Source organism: Vespula vulgaris, chromosome 10, assembly GCF_905475345.1.
Source record: "Vespula vulgaris chromosome 10, iyVesVulg1.1, whole genome shotgun sequence".
Taxonomy (NCBI): domain Eukaryota; kingdom Metazoa; phylum Arthropoda; class Insecta; order Hymenoptera; family Vespidae; genus Vespula; species Vespula vulgaris.
The window spans coordinates 5,669,954-5,691,731 of record NC_066595.1 but is presented as its reverse complement, the minus strand read 5'-3'; the positions used below and the strand labels follow the sequence as shown (position 1 = coordinate 5,691,731).

The window sequence follows — 21,778 nt, the reverse complement described above, 5'->3', positions numbered from 1 at the left end:
CATTATATGACGGTGAAGAAAAAGATTCATCACTGTAGGAAAGGATCTGATCATTTACATTTATTTTACATTTATTTACTTATTTGATTATTTTTATGTATAAAATTCATGAAAATTTTGTTACCCCTTAGAGAGCTCCGTTTGATCTATACTTATGATATTCATGATTTACGACGAGAGAGACGTAATGCATTTGAAATTGTACCGTAGATATTGGTAGTTTTCAACGAGTGCGTGATTCACCTTTACAACGTGTCGTAAATGTTCGTCGAAGCGGTTACTTTAAACATTTTCATTTAATTTTGTAGACTTAATTAAAAAATATGATCGTGCGTAACGCTGTATTAATAAGAAAATATCTATTTATTTATAAATGACCTTGTATGCATGATTAATGAAGAGAGAAACGTCTGATAATCGGTGAACAACCTTTATCAACTGCAACTTGTGCTCGTCGAAGTAATTAATTAGTTCTACCAGGCGTTTGATTTCTGTGGTTTTTAAATGTCACGTATATTATCGATAACTCGATATATATGATACTTGTGAGAATTATTTATCTTACATGATAAATATACGCTTTATGAGAGTTTATGCATTAAATTCGATAATATTGTGAATTAGTACGATATCCGAAGTGGAAAAAATAGAAAAATTGTAAAACTGATTCCAAAGCAAGTTTTGTTGTAATCGCGTATAGATATTTATTCTGTAATAAATAATCTATAATAATAAATAAATAAAGAACAAATATGCTTATTTATAAATATAAATATATATATTTATAAATAAGTAAACTTATTCTTTAACAAATAATAAATATTGTATTATATAATAAATTACTGAATTGCATATAACAGGAATAATAATAGATTTGAACGACTTGAATATGGAGTCGATTGTAAAAAAAAGAATTGAAAAGATCTTATTATTCGAAAATTTTTTATGTACGAAAAAGAAAAATCAGTTATTTATCTACGATATTAGAGAGCTAATTGGTACTATGAACGAAACGATGATATTTTTAAAAGCTGTCTAATGATCGCTCGTATCAAAAAAATTCTTGTGTATACATTTGAAAGTATAAAAAATTTCAAGGAGAAATCGAAAAAGGAGGTAAGCGGGCCAAGGAAGATTTAGCCTAAAAGTTAGCGAGATTAATGATGAAATTGTCAGCGAGCATGTTCTCTTTTTTTATTCTTTCTAGCTTGGTAAGCTCGTTCAACAAATTTTCTTATTCTTAAAATATATTTTTAGAAATGAATTCTTGAAATTGTTGATCATTTCCAATATATTTTAAGGTATTATTTTATTATAAAGAAAAATATTTGGTAATCCAAATAAAAAAAAAAATATTTAAAAACACATATTAATTATATATAATTGTATAATATAATATAACACATATTATATAAAATTTTTAATGATAACATAATTGATTCATAATAATATTGAGAAATTTTGTTGAAATATTCATAGTTCTTTTTCAAAAATTTCGATGTTATTTATTAATTTATTTATATTATTTATATTAATTTATAATAATACTTTCGATTTTCTACATTTCTATGGCTTTTCTTTTTTTTTCTAGAGAATCGTAATAATTTTATCTTTTATAATCATTGATAATTTGTATTTTAGGTGTTTATCTCTAGACTAGTATACTTATAGTAATCGCGCAATAGTCCACGGGACCTTGAAGGCAACGACGACGACGACGACGACAATATTCGAGGAGAAAATAGTGGGGCATTGGTTACGACGTAGCTCTCACTTACACACATACATAGATAGATACATAATACGTGGACGTATACGATGTACGCATATTTATGTGTATACTGACATGAAATGTAAGCTTGAGATATACTAGTGTCGTCTAAAGCGAATGTCGCACCTGTCTATAGACTGCTTTCAGTTTCTTCTAGACAACGATACAGTGCACGTTTGACCGTTTTTTCTTATTTTTATTCTTTCACGCAAGAAACATCAATTGTTTGCTCGTCCTCTGATATCGACGGAAAGAAAAAGTGAGAATTTCAAAGGAGAAGAAGAAAAAGAAGAACAAGAAGAAGAAGAAGAGAAGCTAAAAGCAAAGGGTACGTTATTAAAATTCTTATCATGTATTTTGTGATAAAACAAGGACGATAAGAAAATAATTATTATCGCGATAAAACGTGTAAATACGCGTGTGTTAGGCCACATACTTAATCAATGCCGACGAAATTCTGATTGTCTATTGCAAAATATTCGTGATTACACTCTCGGATCTCTTATTTTGAAATAATATCTTAATTTTTGATAAGGATCGCGTATGATATTATATAAATTTCGTTTAGTTCTTCTTCGTTAAATTTGGAGTTCAAAAATTTTTACAATTGTTTTAATAATAACAAATTTAAAAGATAAGTAAACAAATTATAATACTTCACGTGAAATGAATTAACTATTATTTCGGTAAGTAAAGGATAATTATAAATGAATAGATCTTTTTTTTTCCCAAATTATCATAAAGCCGAGGAAATTGTTAGTTCTATTATAACTATTCAAATGTAATTGTATATCTAATTACATAAATTATTTCATATATAATTAAGTGTTTTAAAATACAAAAATATTTTTTTGCGAGAAAAAAACTTTATCGAAACTTTATCTCTGTTTTTGTAAAATATGGATTTAAAATAATTTGGAAACAAGCTTTTGAATTTATCTTTATCTTCCAGTTAATTCTTTACAAATCTATGTCCATTATTGATAATGAAAAAATTTTGTTATCATCATCATCATAATCATCATCATCATTATCTTTTTTTATAATTTAACAATGCGATTAAATTTTTCGACATTTCGCGTTCAAAAAAGGAATATAAGACTCGAGCCATGAAAAAAATATGTCGTAAGAAATATAATGTAAGAAAAAGAAAGAAAAAATATATAAAAGAAAGAAATAATAAGCCTTCTATGTCGTGAAATATTTTATTAGCTTTCGTTTTTGCGATTGCCAGTAGCAGTTAGTAGAAAAAGGTCATACGCAAAAGTTCTATAAGACAGTTTTACCGAATTATTTATGGATCAAGTAGCTTATTGTTAGTTACTTACTGTGGTTCGATCTATATACCATAAAATGTTATGCCAAGGTTTGAATACAATACGTATCATACAAATACGTACTACGTATGCTATAACGATTATAAATAACGATTATAAAGAAATGTTTTAAACGTTGCAAAGAAATATTATGTTTAAAGTATCTTTCACTTTACTATAATCAGTAGTTATTTTTATAGAAAAATAAACGTATACGATATTTACGAATCTCATACATATATCTTTGATAAGAGGATTATCAGAACTTTATTTTCTTCGTTTCCGAAATAGGTTTTTAAGTTTTACGTGTATGTTATATATAATTGTAATTAGTCCTATTATTTATTCAATTTTGAACAGATTTAAAGTGGTAGATAAGGCGAATTATTTGTACGCTGTTAGTTCAAATTCAAATATTTAGTAATATTTTGCATGATTCAAAATGGAAAAAAAGATTAGAAAAAAATATAGCATGGTGTTCGAGTTATAGGTTCTTATCTACAATATGACTGACATGAATAAAAATTCTTTTAGGACAATTCTGATAATCTTGCAACGATCATCAAGATATTTTAGGCATTTTTCGAGTGGAATAAAAAAAAGCTTTAAACAAAAAGTTATCGATACTTGATCATCAAGAAATTATAAAAATAAAAATCGCAGAAATGCTATTTTTTTAATAAAAAATTGATATCACCTTCATTTTTTTAAAAAGTTTTTTTAAATAACTTGTTGAGAAGATCATTGTTAATAATAAATAGACGTTCTTATGAACTTGTAAGTTAACACAGTTATTTAGAAATACATAAAAAAGTGCAATAATGTATATGCATATGCGTATGCGTACTACATTTATATGTAATAAACCTTGAATCATTCATTTTTCTTCTACAATATTTTTTTATAACTTCAACAAAAAAGAAAAAAAATGATTTGTAACACTTGCGTGAATCATTAGATTCACATTTTTTTCAAGATATCTCGCGAACCAATCATTTTTCGACTATATTATTTAATATTTTTTTTTAGTTTTTTGTTTTTTTAAATTTTTTTTTGTAGAATGTTAGAAAGAATTTGATATATGTAAAAAAAAGGAAAGTACTTAATCAAGAAAATAATGTAACTGTAAAATGCACATGCATTATTAGATGCACTTGCAAAAAATATATGATCGTAAATATATAATCAACTTAGAACTATTTTATTTTTTGTTTCTAATCTTTTCTAATTTTGTTTCGTATCTTTTTTTTTATTTCAATCAAAAAAAAGATATGATACACACACACACACACATACATACAAACATACATACATTGTATGAGGAAACGTTCGAACGGAATTTCCTTATTTTACATCATTGTAATTTTCCGCTCGTTTTAAAGATAAATGCTCACCATTCATTCCAGCTACCTAGTTAAAAAGTATCTATAACATACTCTTTTATACATATATATTTATTTATTTATTTCTAATCATGTTATATGGCATGTACGTGTAAATAGACATATACATTGATCAGAGGAAATCGTTTAGAACGAAAACATTCTAATATATTATGAATTCAGCTTAATACATGTGTACTAAAGAACAGTCATAGATATGAATCACATTTATTATATAACGTTTATTGATAATATATATCTCGATGAATATAATTGCAAATAAGCTAATTGTTATATAATTGGATGTTAGAACGTTGTCGATTATAATCTAATATCTTATGAATAAAAGAAAATCTTTCGAAGAATAAAATATATTGATACTTTTCTAAGAATTTAAAATAATATAAAAAAATAACGAACGAAGGATTTTATTTGTTGATAAAAAATTATTTTCATTTTTAAAACAAAATCCTAAAAATTCGTTATAACAATCTTTAAAGTTATAAGTATACGATTTAACAAATCTTACTTATTATTATTAGTTTATTATTTTTCTCAAAATTTGTTGTATCAGGTACATTTTACATTTCTTCATTTTTGAAGTAAATTTTTGGTTAACAATAAAATAAAATAATTCAATTTTATATTAAATGACATTTATATTAAATAACGTAAGCTTATTCGATATCTGTTTTTCTTCGTAGTAATGGAAAATTTAATTTATTTTGACCGAGTTATCGAGAATATAACGATCAAAATGTGCGGTAATATGACGTGGAAATAAGACTTTAATCGAATTTTGTCAATGTATTTATACAAGACGGAAACAATAATGACAAGATCCCAATTGTGCGAAATGCTACTGCGTAGTTGAATCTCCAATCGGAGCTTTGCAAATGTAATATCCGGTTTCCTTTATAAAGAGGATTCAAGCATACAAAGGAGACTTCAATTTGATCTGTAATTATCCCTACCACCTGACACACACCGTTGATGATCTTTAATTTTATCGAGTATATATCTCTTTCACTCAAGTAAATAAGTAAATACAATTAACTCTTTCGTATTTTTCAACAAAATTTTCACATATGTGCATCGTAATTGACGAGTAACGATCGTCGAATACTTTTTTTGGAGATATCCTGTTAAATGGTTTTTAAGAATCATTCTTTATTGTTGATTATTATTTAATTTTTGTATTTTTCGAGTATTAATAGACATTGTTATCTACGTTATTATACATTTATGAATACAATCGAAATTAAACTTACATATGATAAAACTATCTCGTTAGAGCTTCGATACTTACTAATGACGTGACTTTTACATGTTTGGAAATGCAAGAATGTATTATATTTAGTTCAAAGCATTAGGTAGTCGCGAGATATCTCGCTCGTGGGTGTGAAAAGGTTAAAGATAGTTAACACATTATGTGTAAGGTTCTTTTGCATCTAATTTACCTCTTGCTGTAAATTCTCCTGTTAGAATTAAAAATGTTTGTTAGTTTACATAAATACGAGTATGAGTAAATTTCAATAAATATACGTGCTTTTTTAATAACAAATTAAACAATACACACCAAAGAAATGTGTCATATATAAAGAAAATAAGATAGTAGTCAGTTTTATTCACTTTTTTGTTGACTACTAGAAAATGCAAAGATAGATTAAATATATAAAATTAGAATTTTTCATTATCTGCAGATACCAGTTGGAAAAATATAAATGCGGAATATTCCGTGACCCTTATATGCGTTGATCGATCGTATTCTAACATTTAACTCGGAGAATTCTAAGAAAACTTTATTTTTCTCGAATTAATATATTACAAAAATCAAAATGTGATTTAGTTTCCTATAATAATAATCGTTTCGTCAATTATCCTTCAATTATTGATAATAATAATTGAAACCTTATCTCTTTCTCTCTGTTCTTTTTTTCATGGTATAATCATGATTCTTTTTATATGATTTATAGTTTACAACTTTTCATTAACATTTACTTATTTTTACTATTCATACATTTTTTTTTTATACTCGAGTCGCTAATGATAAATTAAAGAATGGACTTTGTTATTCTTTTTTTATGACGATTAGGATAGATAAATTTTTTTTTTATTCCTAGATCAATATTCGTAGATCAAAGGAAGTGTAAAAAAAAATATATATATATGCATCATTATTTTTCGAAGATATAAAAAGACAGCAAATGAAAAACGATTTTTAAAAAGTAACATACTAGCATCGTTAGATTTCTTTATTTTAGTAAAAGTCTTATTTATCAATGTTAAACATATAGATATATATATATATAAATCTCTGACATGATAAGATCGAGAAGTGCTCGCGGTTCTTCTATTATTTCTCGCGATTATCCTATTAACCCAATGTCCATTTATGCATTACTTCGTGCAATGCTACTTTGTAACGGATACGTCCAATCGTATCTCGACTATAACACATTGTCTAAATAAGATCTAATTGAGCCACGGGATTGCACTTTGAAATACTTGACTTTGGCAAAAGGCTAAGAAATTTTGTAAATCGTGTATATGTTATGATATATCTATTTAAATATTTTCACAATCGGTATAAGATCGTCGATTAATAATAATTTAATTTCATTTGGATTATGAAAAACTGAGAATAAGATAATCAAAGAATATCAATAATTCTTCCATCGATTTCATCGAGATATTATATCATACTATGTATATATCATATATGTCATATATATCATTCTACGTATAAAACATAAATTTTTTAATTTAAAGTTTATATTTGATCGATGTGACGATCAAACGATAATAAAATTACCTTGGAAAGATATACGTGCGCGCGCGTGTGTGTATGTAGCAAGAAAAAAATGAACAATAACTTTTTATATTATTATCACCGTGATTTTATAATATGAATGATAAAAACATTACAAGCACAGTTAACTTTCCTTTTCGTAATAATAGCGTAAAAATGAATAAATTTTGTAAGTATCTTGCTGATCTCAAATCTTCCGTCATTGTCAAAGCGTACATATCTACATCCTACGGTCATCAAGTTACAAAGCAGCGGTGCATGCTCTTTTACGAGGTATTTGCCCGTAACCGATTTGCTTGAATATTGGGTGGGGATGTATACATAGAAGCTAATATAAAGCGGAACACATGGCACAGCATCCACAGTCAGCCATTCGGTGTCCGTATTATTCGCTTGGCTTTTACGTTCGTTTCTTACTCGGTAGGTTCCCTTTCACTTTTCTCCTGCATATTCGTCGATAAGCTTGTCCTCTTTACCTGTCAGGGACGTTATAAAATTTATCATGATACACCGTTTCGCGAATTCATTTTACTAAAGCGATCGCGCAAAACGTAATAATTAAATAATTATGATTTTCTCCAAAGAAATATGATATAATTATTTGGATAATATATATCCAAATCAGTCACAAATTTGTCACATCAAAAGTAAGTCGAGTCTTTTATTATTAAAGTGAACTAAATGTCGAAGTTTAAAGAAAACGATTTTATATTATTTAAAGAAAAAAAGATATTTAGATCAGATTTAGTGTTCAATGAATGAAACGTTAAATTTTATAAAAAGCTATTTTAGAATTACAGTAATAGTTATTGTAAAACGATTGTTCCTTGAAATGTGTGATCTAATTTTGTTTAATTTTATGTGAGATTTTTTTGAAGATTTGATCCTTGTTATAAGCCTGTTTTCTTTGGAGAGAATTTTGAAAAATGGAGAGATTTGTTATTCGTTATGGATCATTGAATTAAATAATCCCGAAATTTGTTTATTTTTGATAGCTTTATTTACTAGATATTTCTTATCGTTTTATTTAAGAAAAGTGTGTGATTTGATGAGTTTCATTTCTAGGATTGCATTCATAGGAATGCAACTTTTGTTTTCATTTTGTAAATGTGACACTAATACTTACGTGTGATTTCATTCGTTAAAATCGTTCACCAATTGTTATCAATCAATATTTTTTATGTTAAGTAATCGTGGAGGCTTATTCCTATGTGTAACTTTTTTCATCAAATAAAAACGACGCGTTATAGGGTCGTTTTGTGCGCAGGTTTTCTAGATGAGTACCTCTTTCTTCGCGATCGATATGTACGTCATGTGTACAGTGACTCGCAAAATTGATTCTATAATGTTTCAGAATGATGGTTTTTTTCTTTTTTTTTTTAAGAATGAACGAAGTGTCTAGAAATTTTGAATACAATCGAGAAAGTTTCATGAGTTTATTAAAAAATGGTGATTGCTTGGAATAATAATTTTTCATTAAATCCTATCATACATAATATTAAAGTCTATCAATTTTGAAACGAATTATAGCGAGTCAATGACTATTAAAATGGAAATCTTTAAACGATCGTAGTTGATTTTAATACTGATTAATATTTATAATACGATTAGATGAAAATCTTTGAAAATGATATACTGATCTTTATAAAAATTCATACAGTACAATGGTTTTCCTTATTACACTTTGATATATTCATAACGACACTTTGTTCATTGTAAAAGAAAAAATAGCTCATTTTCCATGTGTGAATATGATTAATTTTGTGACTCACTGTATTTCATAGAAGCTTGGTCTCGTTTAAGGTCTACGTTCGTAATTCATGTTTTAATGGAACTTTCCCATAGGATCGATATACTTTCTGTTTTTTTTTTAATCGATTCTATCCTTTTGTTCTCGTGTATGATAAACTTAAGATCGATAACTTTCTAATAATTTTTTTTTATGAGATACAAATATTTCAAACGAAAACATTATTTCAGAGTAAATACTTGTATTGAATGTGGCCTTCATTGGCACACGTAGATATGGAATATTGATGTTTGTTTCACTCGTTCGTATAGTATGTATTGATTTCTGATGACATCTATGCCTTTTATCTACGACTAACATTCTTTATATTGTTTTGTAATCACAATCAATTTTATATTGAAACTGATTAAACTATTAATAAAACTTGATAAATTCACGATGATTATATCTCATAAAGAAAAAGTTTGACAGGAATTATCTTTTAATAAAAATAAAAATTCATTCATTAGTATACATAATCGAATGAAAGAGAAAATAGAACTTAATAATATTTGTCATTTAATTACAAAACAAGAAAGATAGATTTCAAATCGAGAATTGTAAAGATTTCATGACGTAAGTATTGTTAGTTGTAAACAAGTTTCGTATCAACGTGTTTTTCTTCAAGGAATCGAAGTAATTGCTCGTTCAATAGTATATTGAACGAGAATGATAATACTATACCATGCTTGTCGCGAAGGAGAACAAACTAAAACCTATAGCAAAGGTGTTAAATACGATTAATTAAAAAAATCCTACAAGAGTATTTACTTTATATATATATATATATATATATATATATATATATATATATATATATATATATATATATATATATATATATATACACATAACATAAAAAATTAACCTACTCAGAAATTTATGAAGGCTACATTATGATTTTTTTTATTTTTTCTTTTTTTTTTAGAATTACACATACAATTTTTAGAATTATCAAAATATTTGAGTATATATATATATATATATATGCGCGCGTGTGTGTGTGTGTGCGTGCGATTTTGTATTTCTTTTTCTTTCAGATAATTCAAAATGTATCGTGTGGTCATATTATTTATCACAGCTGTTACAGTAGTCACAGCCGAAGTAAGTCTTCTTTCAAAGATTTTATATTTTTTTATTTTTGACCAGATAAAATTTCAACTATTTCATAATAAAATAAAATATTAGGAACTGGTTGCTGTCGTTCATCTGACCTCTCACGATGCATCGGTGAGAAATATTTCAGGAGATATTACAATTACTCAATCTTTGCCGAATGGACCAGTTAAATTGAGCGGTAAAGTGAACGGTCTGACGGAAGGACTTCATGGTTTTCATATTCATGAGAAAGGAGATATAAAAGAAGGATGTACATCGACTGGTGCCCATTTTAATCCTGAAAACGTGAGTAATTTTGTAAAAACTGTCGAGTATTCAATATCAGTAATGTTTAATTCTGCAAACTTTATTATTTAAATCGTGTTAAAGATATCTTCGATTAGATTTAAAAGACAAAGAATATATATATGTATATATATATATGTTTTTTAATAAGTTTAACGTAAAAAGGATGACAATGAATCCTTCTTTATATCTTTAATTTAAACAAATTTATGAAATATCAGTTTGTGTGAGATTAATTCGGTAGTCAATGTAATAAATATAGCTGTAATACAAGGGTATTATACATAGGAATATATGTACTATATCCGTATAAATGTCTATATATATATATATATATATATATATATATATATATATATGTATGTATGTATATATGTATGTATATGCATATAGAACGTTCATGGTGCTCCGGAGGATACTGTTAGACACGTTGGTGACTTGGGTAATATTAGAGCCAATGCCGATGGAGAAGCGGTCATCGATATCACAGACACGATTATATCTCTCACTGGACCTAATAGCATTTTGGGTCGTGCTATCGTAGTACATTCTGATGAAGACGACTTGGGTAAAGGCAACAGCACTCTATCCCTTTCGACAGGAAACGCAGGAGGTCGTTGGGCCTGTGGAATTATCGGAATCCAGTAGGTTACATTTTCTTATATGTATATATATTTATGGACTTATATATGTAAAAGGCTTTTGTTTTTACAGTGTACACCAGTGTGATTTTACGAAAACGTATACGAATACGTAATTTTTAAAGAAATGTATATATTTCTGATCGATACGATTCTCTCACAAAATTTTATTATGTAAATTACAGCTAAAATTGAGGCGTTCATCGATTGAGAATGGCGAAAGGACAACTTCCGATGGGGGAATGAGATATCGACACGCTGTTAGAATAGCTTCGAGATTAGTAATGCGTCTTAATTAGGATATTGCGATTTTTATGATTCGTTCATTCCTAATACATACGTCGATATTTTTTATTTATCTCTTATATACTCAACGTAAATTCTCAATAAATCTTATTTTGGTATTATTCGTTTAACGTAGACCTACGAAGAAAAGGAGATCTAAGGTAATCACGTGCGATGAATAATTCGAAACGTATGATATCATTTTTGTATTAAGTTGGCCTTTTAAAGTGTTATCTTTATCATAAATAGTTTAGTGTGTTGTTTACCTTTTATATGTAAATTGGTAATACGTATAAAAATATCTGTGGTTTTCTCTTGCTTCATATATCCTCTTATCCTATTTCCCCATGATGCTTAAGTGTTCCAAGTTGGTTTTCTTAGACGTGAATTATTAAACGAGCGCTATCGAATAAGAATACATTCAATCTTGTATGTCCGTAATCGAAATTTATATGTACATATATGTGTATTAAGTTCTTGATATCTTTTTTTTTGTTGGCTTCAATTTTTCCATATATATGTATATATGTACAAATTTATTTTTATCTCTTCCATTCGTGCATATTTCATCGTTACAAATGACAACGAATAACAAGAGTATCGAATAGCAGAGTATCCATACATTCGTACATATATGTTTTCATTCATTTTATCAAAAAATGATTTGATTTTGTTCTGTCATCTCTTCGCTTGAACCTTAAATATATAGAGTGTCCCATATAAGACGATATAACATAATGTTTCACATAAAAATTAGAGGTTGTCATTTTAGCGGTAATTTTTAAGTTCTCTCAAAGATCTATTAGATTTAACAATTAAACTATCTTTTATATCTTTACAAATATTTCATTATATTTAATGAATCAAAGTATTAAATGATACTCCAACGAAAGAAATCGTGCGACTAGAGATGATTATCGCTTGGGAAAATAATATAATATTATTGAATATTGAATATCATTTTGAAATTTGATACGTTTTCAAGGAAACTTTCAAATTAAAATGAACGCAACATTTATTGACTTTTTGAATTCATTGGATAATGGTTGTCATGTTGAAAATAAAGAAATAAAGTATCTTACTTGCAAACATACGGATGACGTTAAAATTTTCCAAACGATCTCGATTACAAAAAAGAAAATAAAAAAGAAGAAAAAAAATCATATATACCACATGATATTAGTTTTAACAATCTTTAACTTTTATCTTAAACATTTCGATGGATCGTCTTAAATTGGACACCTTGTATATACGTATACGTAATCTTGTAATGGATTGTCGTATGGATTAATTTCAGAATTTGTTTTAGAAAATATGAATACGTTGTAAATATGTTGGTATATAAACCTACATTTAAGGAAAACGTAATTATCGATTTCTTTTGTGCTTTTGCTTTCAGGTCACCGGTAGGAAGTTGGTCGGGTTCCAATCCTTTTACATCACCGAGCATGTCCATCATAGCAGCGTCTTTTATGATCGTTACTTTCCATCACTTGAAGTATTAACGATCTCAAAAATCAACAAGTTTCTGTCATCTATAAAGATGTAACGTGTCTATCTCACGAGTTACTATATCTGAAAGTTTACATCGATTAGGAATGAAAGAGTATTGAAAGATAAAATCGAAGAACAACGAAGATATATCGGAAAATTATATATCGGATTTATACTGTCAATTTCTTCGTATCTTAAAGTACTGATGTTAATATCGATTTTAGATCATTGAAAGATCTTTCAACTTTGAATGGAGTTTACATCGTCTCATACATGTATGCTTTAATTAATCATATATAAAGAATTAAAAGAAATTTATTTAATTATCGTACGAATAACGTCAACAAAGACATATAGACGTAACAGAGGTACAGACCTAATGAATGTTGTTACTCAAGTATGTTTATGTACTTATCGTACTTAAGTATATGTACGTAAAAATAAGTTTATCGCACTTATCTTTATTTTTTTTTGTAAAACGCTTTTAATTGCTTTAATTAAGGTGTTTGCTCTAGTCGATGCCTTAGTCAGTAGATTGCCTTTTCGTTTATCGAACGAAAAAAATATTGTAGAAGAAACAATCGATTTGTTCTTTTTTCATGTATATACATACATGTACACTTGTGCATATGTACATGTATTATTTAAGTAAATAGATATCGGTAAAATAAACTCTGTATCACGTTATTTATATAATACGACGTAATATTGTCATAATAAATTTTTCCCTGGTGTAATACGTCTGATACTTTTACGATTATTGGTATCATCTTATTCCTTCGCTAAAGTTTTGACAACATTTACATCGATAGACATGTAAATCGATTGATTCTAGTTCCTGCATTTATCGTACTTCCATTAACCTACTTACACGAACGTTCATTTTATCCAGAAATTATTTTTACATATATATTATTATATCCCTTTTTGAATATAAAAATAAGATTTAGCGATAAAAGTTAATCCTGTTCGTATTATATTTCCTAAAGAAAAGGTTTTCTTAGATTTAAAACGTTTACCTACATGTTCTTTTCATTAAAACGAAAGATTACTGCGAAAGAAAGAAAAAGAATGATGTAAATGCTTTCAAAGTTCGTCGGACTAGAAAAGTAACGATCGAACGAGACTATGTGTTTTGAGAGGGCGTCACGCGATCGACATACATAGGTAACAAGGGCAAAAAACAGAACACGAGTAAAGTCTTAAGACATAATAACAATAATAATAAAAAACAAATCAAATAAAAAAAACATAATTAGATAATAGATATAGTTTCGAAAAAAAATATTATTCCTCCCGTATGATCGTACGTATTTATTCTCGAGGTGAATAAAAAGAATTCTATCAGATAGAGATAGTTATAGAAATAATCGCGTGAACGAAAGTACGATAATAGAATAAAGGAAAGTAATTGGAAGGCAAACTGGGTCGTTGAACTTGGTGAATGAAATTGGGCGAGTTGTTGATGGATCTCACTCGTTAATAACGAATGAACTTAAGCAGCACTAATTGAAAATTACTTTGGACTTTTAAGTAACAAGCGATTTTCATTTCTCAATTGAAATTGTTTTCAATTTAATTATAGATATTGCGGCTTTTTTGATCTTATTTTTTTGTTTCTTTTTTGCAAGCCGTTAATAAAGACCGACGAGATTAATCCGATTAAAAGTTATTTCATTATGTCATTATTTATTAGAGTTGCATAATAAAGGCGACAAAATAGCGCAACTTCTTTTAAAGAGAAAATTGGTAGAAAAATTAAAACAAAAAAAAAAAGAAAAATAAATTCCGGAGATTTTAAGATTGAAGGATCATGGCCTTGTAATGTGATAAATGCGAGCAACGAACTCTTTTTCCTTACTTAGCAAATATCATCGTCGTTGTCGTCGTCGTTGTATCTATGGTTACAAAGGAAAAACATAAAATGAGTGTTCGTCGACGAATCAACCACCAATAACGAGCCGGTCCCGTTTCGATGCGTTCTCCAGTAGGTCCTCGAGCACCATGGAATAGGACCAATGGGGATCCTTGTTGGTGGCGCGCTACTTTCTTTCGAAGCTTCTCGAGGATTTCGATCGAACTCGTTCAGTGCTTTTACTCCTCAGAATGTAAATCGCTTTACTGTGCACCGGTTGCTTCGCGCAGGACGCGGGATTATGACGCGTTGCTCGTAAAAATCACTGATTATATACTTCCGTCGACTTCCTTTTTACATTTATAGTAATAGGATTATTATTATATAGAATCAGATATTATAATAATATTATTGTTATTATAAATTTAATATCATCATGGAGTCCTGCGGTATGAGCTTGATCAAATACATCCTCTTCGTCTTCAATTTGATCTTCGCTGTAAGTTTGTTAAAGCGTGAAACGTTTTATTCAACTTTTTGTTCTCTTGCTTTTTTACTTTCCTTTTTTCATTTATTTTATGATGTATAATACAATACTCATAACAATCGACAAAAAAATCTCCTTTAGATTTCTGGTATTGGGATCATCGTAGCGGGAGCTCTCGTTCTCGGAGATGTCGGCGAGTTTAGCCATTTTGTCGAAGGAAGAATAATGGCACCTCCCATTGTCCTCATAGTCGCTGGTGTTATTGTTTTTATTGTCGCCTTCCTTGGTTGTTATGGTGCGATCAAGGAACACTATAACATGCTGATCGCAGTAAGGATTTGTCTATATAATATAACAATGCAATTTTTTATTTTTTACACAAGCATATATCTACGTATATTTTTATATAATTTATGATCTTTAATGACTTTGTGTGTATACAAATGTATACACAAAATTAAATTATCATATTCTCTGAATGAATTATTCGCATTATTTGTCGATAAATTATGATTGATTGTTAGACCTTGATCTTATCTTCTTTTTCCAGTTCGCAGCTGCGCTCTTGATCATTTTCGTGATCGAACTCGCGGTTGGAATTGCAGCGGCAGTCTTCAAAAATGATTTCAGTATGGCGATGAAGGATACGTTGAAGGAATCGATGAAGAATTATACTGACGCAGACAAGTTTGCCTGGGATAATGTGCAGAACAAGGTCGGTAGACCGAATCTGGAACACGGCGAGCCTATGATGGCTTTGTCGATAGAGTAACGTTAAGCGCGTTGAAATCGATATCGCTTTTAACTCTAAATGAAACCAATGCGAACCTGTTATACTTACATATATCTTGTTTACACTATCCAGTTTCGATATTGGAAGGAAGTGAACGAAATATTTGATTTTTCTTTTTATTACGATTGACATTTCAAAATGTTTTTTAATGTTCAGTTTCATAAAAAATTTTGTAATAGGGACATTGCATCCTCTCAATGGATGATATCAAGTGAATCGGATGAAATTTCTTGAAGTTATCATTTTTTTCTTTTTTTTTTTAAGATGTATCAAGATAATTTTTATTTTTATTTCGTCGTGAAGCGTATATTCTTTTCTTTTCTGTTTTTTTTCTTTTTTCTTTTAAAAATCTTTTTTATAATCTTGATGGTTGTGATCAAGAAGAAAAGGGAATGATCATGATCCAGCAAGATCTCTCGTATATCCGAAAAGTTTATACGATTGAAAAGTATATATGATTTATTTTGTGTTCCATTCGAAATCATGTATATAATACAAAACTCACTGTATCACAGTTGATGTGCTGCGGGGTAGACGGACCAAACGATTGGAACACAATCAATGCCTTCATAGGGACTTTGCCACCTTCTTGCTGCATGAAAATGCAAAATCCTTGTGCGATTGGAAGTCTAGACGTTAACAAGGAAGGTTGCTTCGATAAATTGAAAATGCGTGTTCAAAAAGGAGCTACTATATTGATCGGTGTAGGAATCGGTATTGCTTTCATAGAGGTTAGTACGATCGATGATAATCATTATTAATGTGCGAATATCGAAAATTATTTAATAGAATTATTAACATCATTTATATTTTTTTTGTTTCAGATCGCTGGTATAATACTTGCTTGTTGTCTAGCTATGGCCATAAAAAGAGAGACCAATAAATGAAACGAGGTCGTTTAATTTTTCATACGAATTTTCTTTTTTATATTATTTTTTTATATTTAATTTACGCGATTTACATCTGATTATATCAGCTGATTTTCATAAATAACGCAGGAATCAGAACTGTGACAGAATCGTTTCCTCGTATGAAAAAATGATTGATAATGGAAAGTATATTTAATCGATTGATCACTATTTGTTATGAGTAAAAGTAAAGATGATAAATATTTCTTGCATTTTGTTATATTTTTGTAACGTGTTTGTGAAAGTATACATGGTGATTGTTAAATGTATGTCGATATGTCAGGGTTTAAATCTATACACTAATATAAGCAAGGATATATAGGATATATGTTCATATGGCATTTTCTTTTACTTATATCAGTATGTAAATTTAATTCCTGAAGAATTTATATGCATTTATGAATCACATTGTATATACATACACTTATTATGAATATATTTAAGCTAACTTGTGTGAACGTGTATGCTAAATGTTTTTGTAGTTAATAGATAAATGTCACGTACTGTTATCGGCAAAAACTCATATCGATTTATCAAACTAAATCTCTTTTTAATAAAAGCACCTATATAATGTACACGTAGGTATATGTATGTATATATATATACATACATACATATATATATATACACGCACACATATATATATAATAAGTTTGCGCTAATAATTATTTATTATTACAAAAATAACATCCTTATAATACCAGTTAATGAAGTTACATATCAATTTTGGAATATAATTAACAAAATTTATGAATATAAACGATAGATTGTTTCTTTACAGATTTTTATAACGATGTGTAATATTTAATCCAAATAAAATTAATTGAAATTGTTTTAGACGTTAGTATCTTTGAATACTCGGTTCAGGCATGGTTAAATAAGGGTATAACGGTTCAATATTTTCATTAATTGGAGGAGGGACAGGAGGAGTAGGATTGTAAACGACAGGACTATTGTTTTGAACTGTATTGTCTCCTGCTTGGACTGTATTGTTTCCTGCTTGGACTGTATTGTTGTCCAATGTAGATGGTGTTTGTTGGCAATTCTTATTATATACTTTCATTTTTGAATCATTTGGTACCAGTATTCTTGGTAATGTAATAAATGTCGCTTTGTTTCTTTTCATTTTCTGCAGAATGTAATAGTTGAAATATCCCGAAAATAATATGATTATCTGAAATACATATATAATTTTCACTAACTGAGACTTCATTAATGTATATATAAAAATGTCACAGTATTTGTATATACTACTTACGAAGAAAACATTTAATGTTATGATTATTTCAATTGAATTTTGATAAGTTGTGTTTAATATTTTAGTAATTATATCGAAGCAACCATCTTTAAATAATGATGGATCATCCTTATCACAATATAGAGTCGAATTTTGGCAACAAGATGCTGGAATAATTCCGTACCTGTCTACCCATTCTTCATAATAACGAATTCCGCAACAAGAAAGCTGTAAACCAATAAAATTTTTTCAGTTTCGAATATTTTATAAAAAAATTTGACGTAACTATAATCTGTGGTGAAAGATTATTACGATTATATAGAGTTAATTTATTATTTTTTAATAAAAAAAATCCTCCCCGGCGGGGAATCGAACCCCGGTCTCCCGCGTGACAGGCGGGGATACTAACCACTATACTACCGAGGACCTTGGTACATATTTATTTATATTTATAATATATACCCATTTTTTTGGTATCTCTATTTATAAAAAAATAATTTATTATTTATAAATATTTTTGTATTTACCGATATTTATCTGGGATAATCATGTATTCTTGGGGAATTAAATATGTTTGATTTACAACAATGATTATTGATATTATATAAATATATAGAAATCTTATTATAATAATGGTTGTTTTATTATATTAAGAGAAGAAATCGATAAGTAAATAAATAATGAGAATTCCGAAAATTATTTACAATTTATATCATTTAATTATCGATGGAGGACAGTTACCGATTGAGAACAGTTACCGACAATGATAATAAGATTATTGGCAACTAAAAGTGTAATCTATTTCGTTTATGTTTTTTTTTTCCCATTTAAAGTTAAAAAGTATCAAACTTATTTAAAGTCTTGTAAAGATTAAAGTATATTATATTTAAATAATACACATTAAAATAAAAAATTTATCTGACGTGTGAAAAAAAATTACTTGATAAAGTATAATTTATAGTTATAAATTCGAATAATACAAAAGATATAATTATAGGAATTTTTAATCTACATAATGTAATATAAATCTACATTCATAATAGATGATTATAGTTAATTTCTGAATGGAAGTGAACTAAGAGTTAATTATGATCCAATACATTAAGCATAGCGCGTATGTAATGGATATGAAACATATATATTAATTTATATAATTAATATTTAATAACTTACACTTTTTTGCATCAAATGGAATGAAACAGTAAATTTATTTTGTCTCATTATTTTGGTCAAAAGCAAATAAAGGTCTAATTCAGATATATAATTTTTTTCTCTAAAACCTATTGTATATATATTGGTAATGGAGAATATTATAAAGATTAATAGCAGACTCTGAAAAAAAAAGAACCAAATTCAATCATTCGATCTTGTATTTGAATATGAATTGTTTTTAATATACATGCATAATATCATAAGTTTCGATATTAAATTGTAAAATATCTTACCGTTAACAGACCTTTTTGAGAATATGTAAAGGCTGATATTATTCCAAGAATAGCACTTGCCATTACCATGATTGAAATCGAAAATAAAATGGTATTATCTGTTGTAAGATATGGCTCCAGTAAAATCAAATCCCATAATGTGCGTAATTTTATTCCGAAACATAGTAACAATAATGCTATTCCTACAAGCTGAAAAAGTAATGATAATGATATTTCATTAACGAGCATTAACGAGCTTTAAGGTTTTCTTTATTTATGAAAAAAAAATTGCATTTTAAGTTGCACTTACCACTATTGCAAAGGTGATCGTAAAGTAAACACTAAGTAACACCGTACCGATCCACGGATATTTCTTACGAGAGAGTAATAACAAAACTTCATCATTTAGCCACATTTTTATTTACTTTCTTCTTAAGCAGACAAACAATTTACATTATAATCCTATTGTTAAGCGTACAGAGTGCTCATTTATTGAGTACTACAGTTAACGAGTGTTCTCGTAGTAATAACTCGGACAGTCGTTGTTGTTACTATCAGTTAGTATCATCCTGTTATATGTATTTCTCAGAAAAACATTGCACATCAAAGATATATCTAAACTTTTTCTTTTCTTTGCGGAAGACAAATATTAATTTCACTTTCAATTTCATATTTCCTATAAAATGGATTATATTTAAAGCAGTTGATGATTGATCGCGTAAATAATATAAAAGAAGGCATGGGCACATTTTAGTTATATTTTATTTGTGTCAAGAATAAAAAGTACGATAGAAAATTAATAATAAAATCACAATAATTAAATGATAAGACAATAATACTCGATGACATAGCAAACTTGACAGTGTGTATGATAGATAAATTTATATAACGTACTAGAAACTTAAAAATGTATTTTCTTTATCTATATTCTTTTTATCGTCTTTCTCTTGATTATTATCGGTAGTATGTATGCGGATAAATATACACTTCTAATATTCCATACACTCGTATGAGTAACGATACATCACAGCAACTATTTCTTTAATAATTACTTCGTAAATAATAACAACTTTATCAATAATATATCGATATTACTGACAGTGACTATATTTGATCCAGTTCATATAGCCCATACATTGATTCTGTTCTTTCACGTAAAGAAAATCGAAATAGATTTATCGAATGTTATATTTGTAATAAAGGTGATCATATTTCCAGGGATTACCCGATGAGCTAAGATTTTCCCCTGTGAAAAAATCCTAGCGTAAACAGAATACTAGGATCCTTTTTTTAATTCAATCGGAATTGAATGAGTTAATGAACGTATTGTTAAACATTGTTAAAAAATATGCCAAAAATAACGAATAGATACTAGTAAATTTCTTATACCAAATAATTTTGTAATTTTATCAATTTTAATTCTTAATAAAATACTTAAATTCAAAGAGAAAATCTTGAAACATGTTAAAGTTGAAAAAATTTGTTTTCAAAAAGATCAAAGATTCGAAGATGGAATTATTACTACTCGAAAATCAAAATGGACAATTACAAGCAGAGAGCAAAATATTACAACAAATAAAATTCGAACAATTATATCAAACGGAAGCAAGGCGTAATTGTTTAGAACAATAGAAATAACATTGAGATAAGATAAACAATATCAAGATTAAAACTTGCATTACACGAAACTAACACAAAGATGCAAGCATTAATACAAATTATTGTTGATAAGAAACTAGGGATAAATAAGAATATTTTTTATAATTGTTTAAAAAATAGAAAATGTTGATATACATTACACCAAAAGTAAAATCATGTATCGGTCTTACCACGATGAAGCTTAAGACACGAATGGCTTAATATTAACTACTTCTTTGTATCATTACTATTACTATTGTTTAAAAATCTAAGCAAAATCTAAGTTTTTAATAATAGAAAAAAGAAAGATGTTTTATCTTATTAAAATCTTATAACTATCCAAATAGTATTTAATAAGTATGCATATATCAACATTAATAAATAAGAATGATAAAGAATTTAGAATTTTTCTAAGAAATTATTTTAGAATTTTATCATATCTAATCTTTTTAATTATTACATATAATATATTATATAGTTTTACATTAAAAATATCTTGTTCATACTTCTACCGTTTGCTTTATTCAATTATTCAATCTTTT

At 27.7% G+C, this 21,778-nt stretch overlaps 3 protein-coding genes and 1 non-coding gene across 7 annotated transcripts; 2 read left to right on the top strand and 2 right to left on the bottom strand.

The window, feature by feature from the left end:
• The first annotated feature begins 1,884 nt into the window (after positions 1 to 1,884).
• Positions 1,885 to 13,631, top strand: LOC127067338 (uncharacterized). Of its 4 annotated transcripts, none has more exons than XM_051002145.1 (5): positions 1,885 to 2,099; positions 10,111 to 10,174; positions 10,259 to 10,474; positions 10,868 to 11,118; positions 12,800 to 13,631. In XM_051002145.1, exons 2-5 carry the CDS (start codon positions 10,121 to 10,123, stop codon positions 12,903 to 12,905), a joined length of 627 nt encoding a protein of 208 aa, XP_050858102.1. In that variant the 5' UTR covers positions 1,885 to 2,099; positions 10,111 to 10,120; the 3' UTR covers positions 12,906 to 13,631. The 4 variants fall into 4 exon arrangements, with proteins under 4 accessions (XP_050858102.1, XP_050858100.1, XP_050858103.1 ...); XM_051002143.1 differs by lacking the exon at positions 1,885 to 2,099 and adding an exon at positions 7,563 to 7,701; XM_051002146.1 differs by lacking the exons at positions 1,885 to 2,099; positions 12,800 to 13,631 and adding exons at positions 7,564 to 7,701; positions 11,189 to 11,701.
• Positions 13,632 to 13,765: 134 nt separating this feature from the next.
• Positions 13,766 to 17,435, top strand: LOC127067336 (CD63 antigen-like). Its single transcript, XM_051002141.1, has 5 exons — positions 13,766 to 15,248; positions 15,378 to 15,566; positions 15,787 to 15,951; positions 16,545 to 16,760; positions 16,854 to 17,435. The coding sequence occupies exons 1-5, from the start codon at positions 15,186 to 15,188 to the stop codon at positions 16,914 to 16,916; spliced, it is 696 nt and encodes a 231-aa protein (XP_050858098.1). The 5' UTR covers positions 13,766 to 15,185; the 3' UTR covers positions 16,917 to 17,435.
• A 150-nt stretch (positions 17,436 to 17,585) lies between these two features.
• LOC127067333 (tetraspanin-6-like) lies at positions 17,586 to 20,152 on the bottom strand. Its single transcript, XM_051002140.1, has 5 exons — positions 19,909 to 20,152; positions 19,620 to 19,808; positions 19,348 to 19,506; positions 18,196 to 18,402; positions 17,586 to 18,111 (listed from the first exon to the last, which is right to left on the bottom strand). Exons 1-5 carry the CDS (start codon positions 20,011 to 20,013, stop codon positions 17,779 to 17,781), a joined length of 993 nt encoding a protein of 330 aa, XP_050858097.1. The 5' UTR covers positions 20,014 to 20,152; the 3' UTR covers positions 17,586 to 17,778.
• Positions 18,529 to 18,600, bottom strand: Trnad-guc (transfer RNA aspartic acid (anticodon GUC)). Its single transcript has one exon. It is a non-coding gene; the product is annotated as a tRNA-Asp (tRNA).
• Positions 20,153 to 21,778: the final 1,626 nt, after the last annotated feature.

Bases quoted from the DNA above. Each gene is read 5' to 3' on its own strand.
- LOC127067336 (XM_051002141.1), top strand. From the start codon at position 15,186: ATGGAGTCCTGCGGTATGAGCTTGATCAAATACATCCTCTTCGTCTTC. The intron at 15,567-15,786 runs GTAAGGATTTGT...TTCTTTTTCCAG, and splicing joins ACTATAACATGCTGATCGCA to TTCGCAGCTGCGCTCTTGAT. The intron at 15,952-16,544 runs GTCGGTAGACCG...ACTGTATCACAG, and splicing joins GGGATAATGTGCAGAACAAG to TTGATGTGCTGCGGGGTAGA.
- LOC127067333 (XM_051002140.1), bottom strand. From the start codon at position 20,013: ATGTGGCTAAATGATGAAGTTTTGTTATTACTCTCTCGTAAGAAATAT. The intron at 19,809-19,908 runs GTAAGTGCAACT...TTACTTTTTCAG, and splicing joins CGATCACCTTTGCAATAGTG to CTTGTAGGAATAGCATTATT. The intron at 19,507-19,619 runs GTAAGATATTTT...TTTTTTTTTCAG, and splicing joins CTCAAAAAGGTCTGTTAACG to AGTCTGCTATTAATCTTTAT.
- LOC127067338 (XM_051002145.1), top strand. From the start codon at position 10,121: ATGTATCGTGTGGTCATATTATTTATCACAGCTGTTACAGTAGTCACA. The intron at 10,175-10,258 runs GTAAGTCTTCTT...ATAAAATATTAG, and splicing joins TTACAGTAGTCACAGCCGAA to GAACTGGTTGCTGTCGTTCA. The intron at 11,119-12,799 runs GTAGGTTACATT...TTTTGCTTTCAG, and splicing joins TGTGGAATTATCGGAATCCA to GTCACCGGTAGGAAGTTGGT.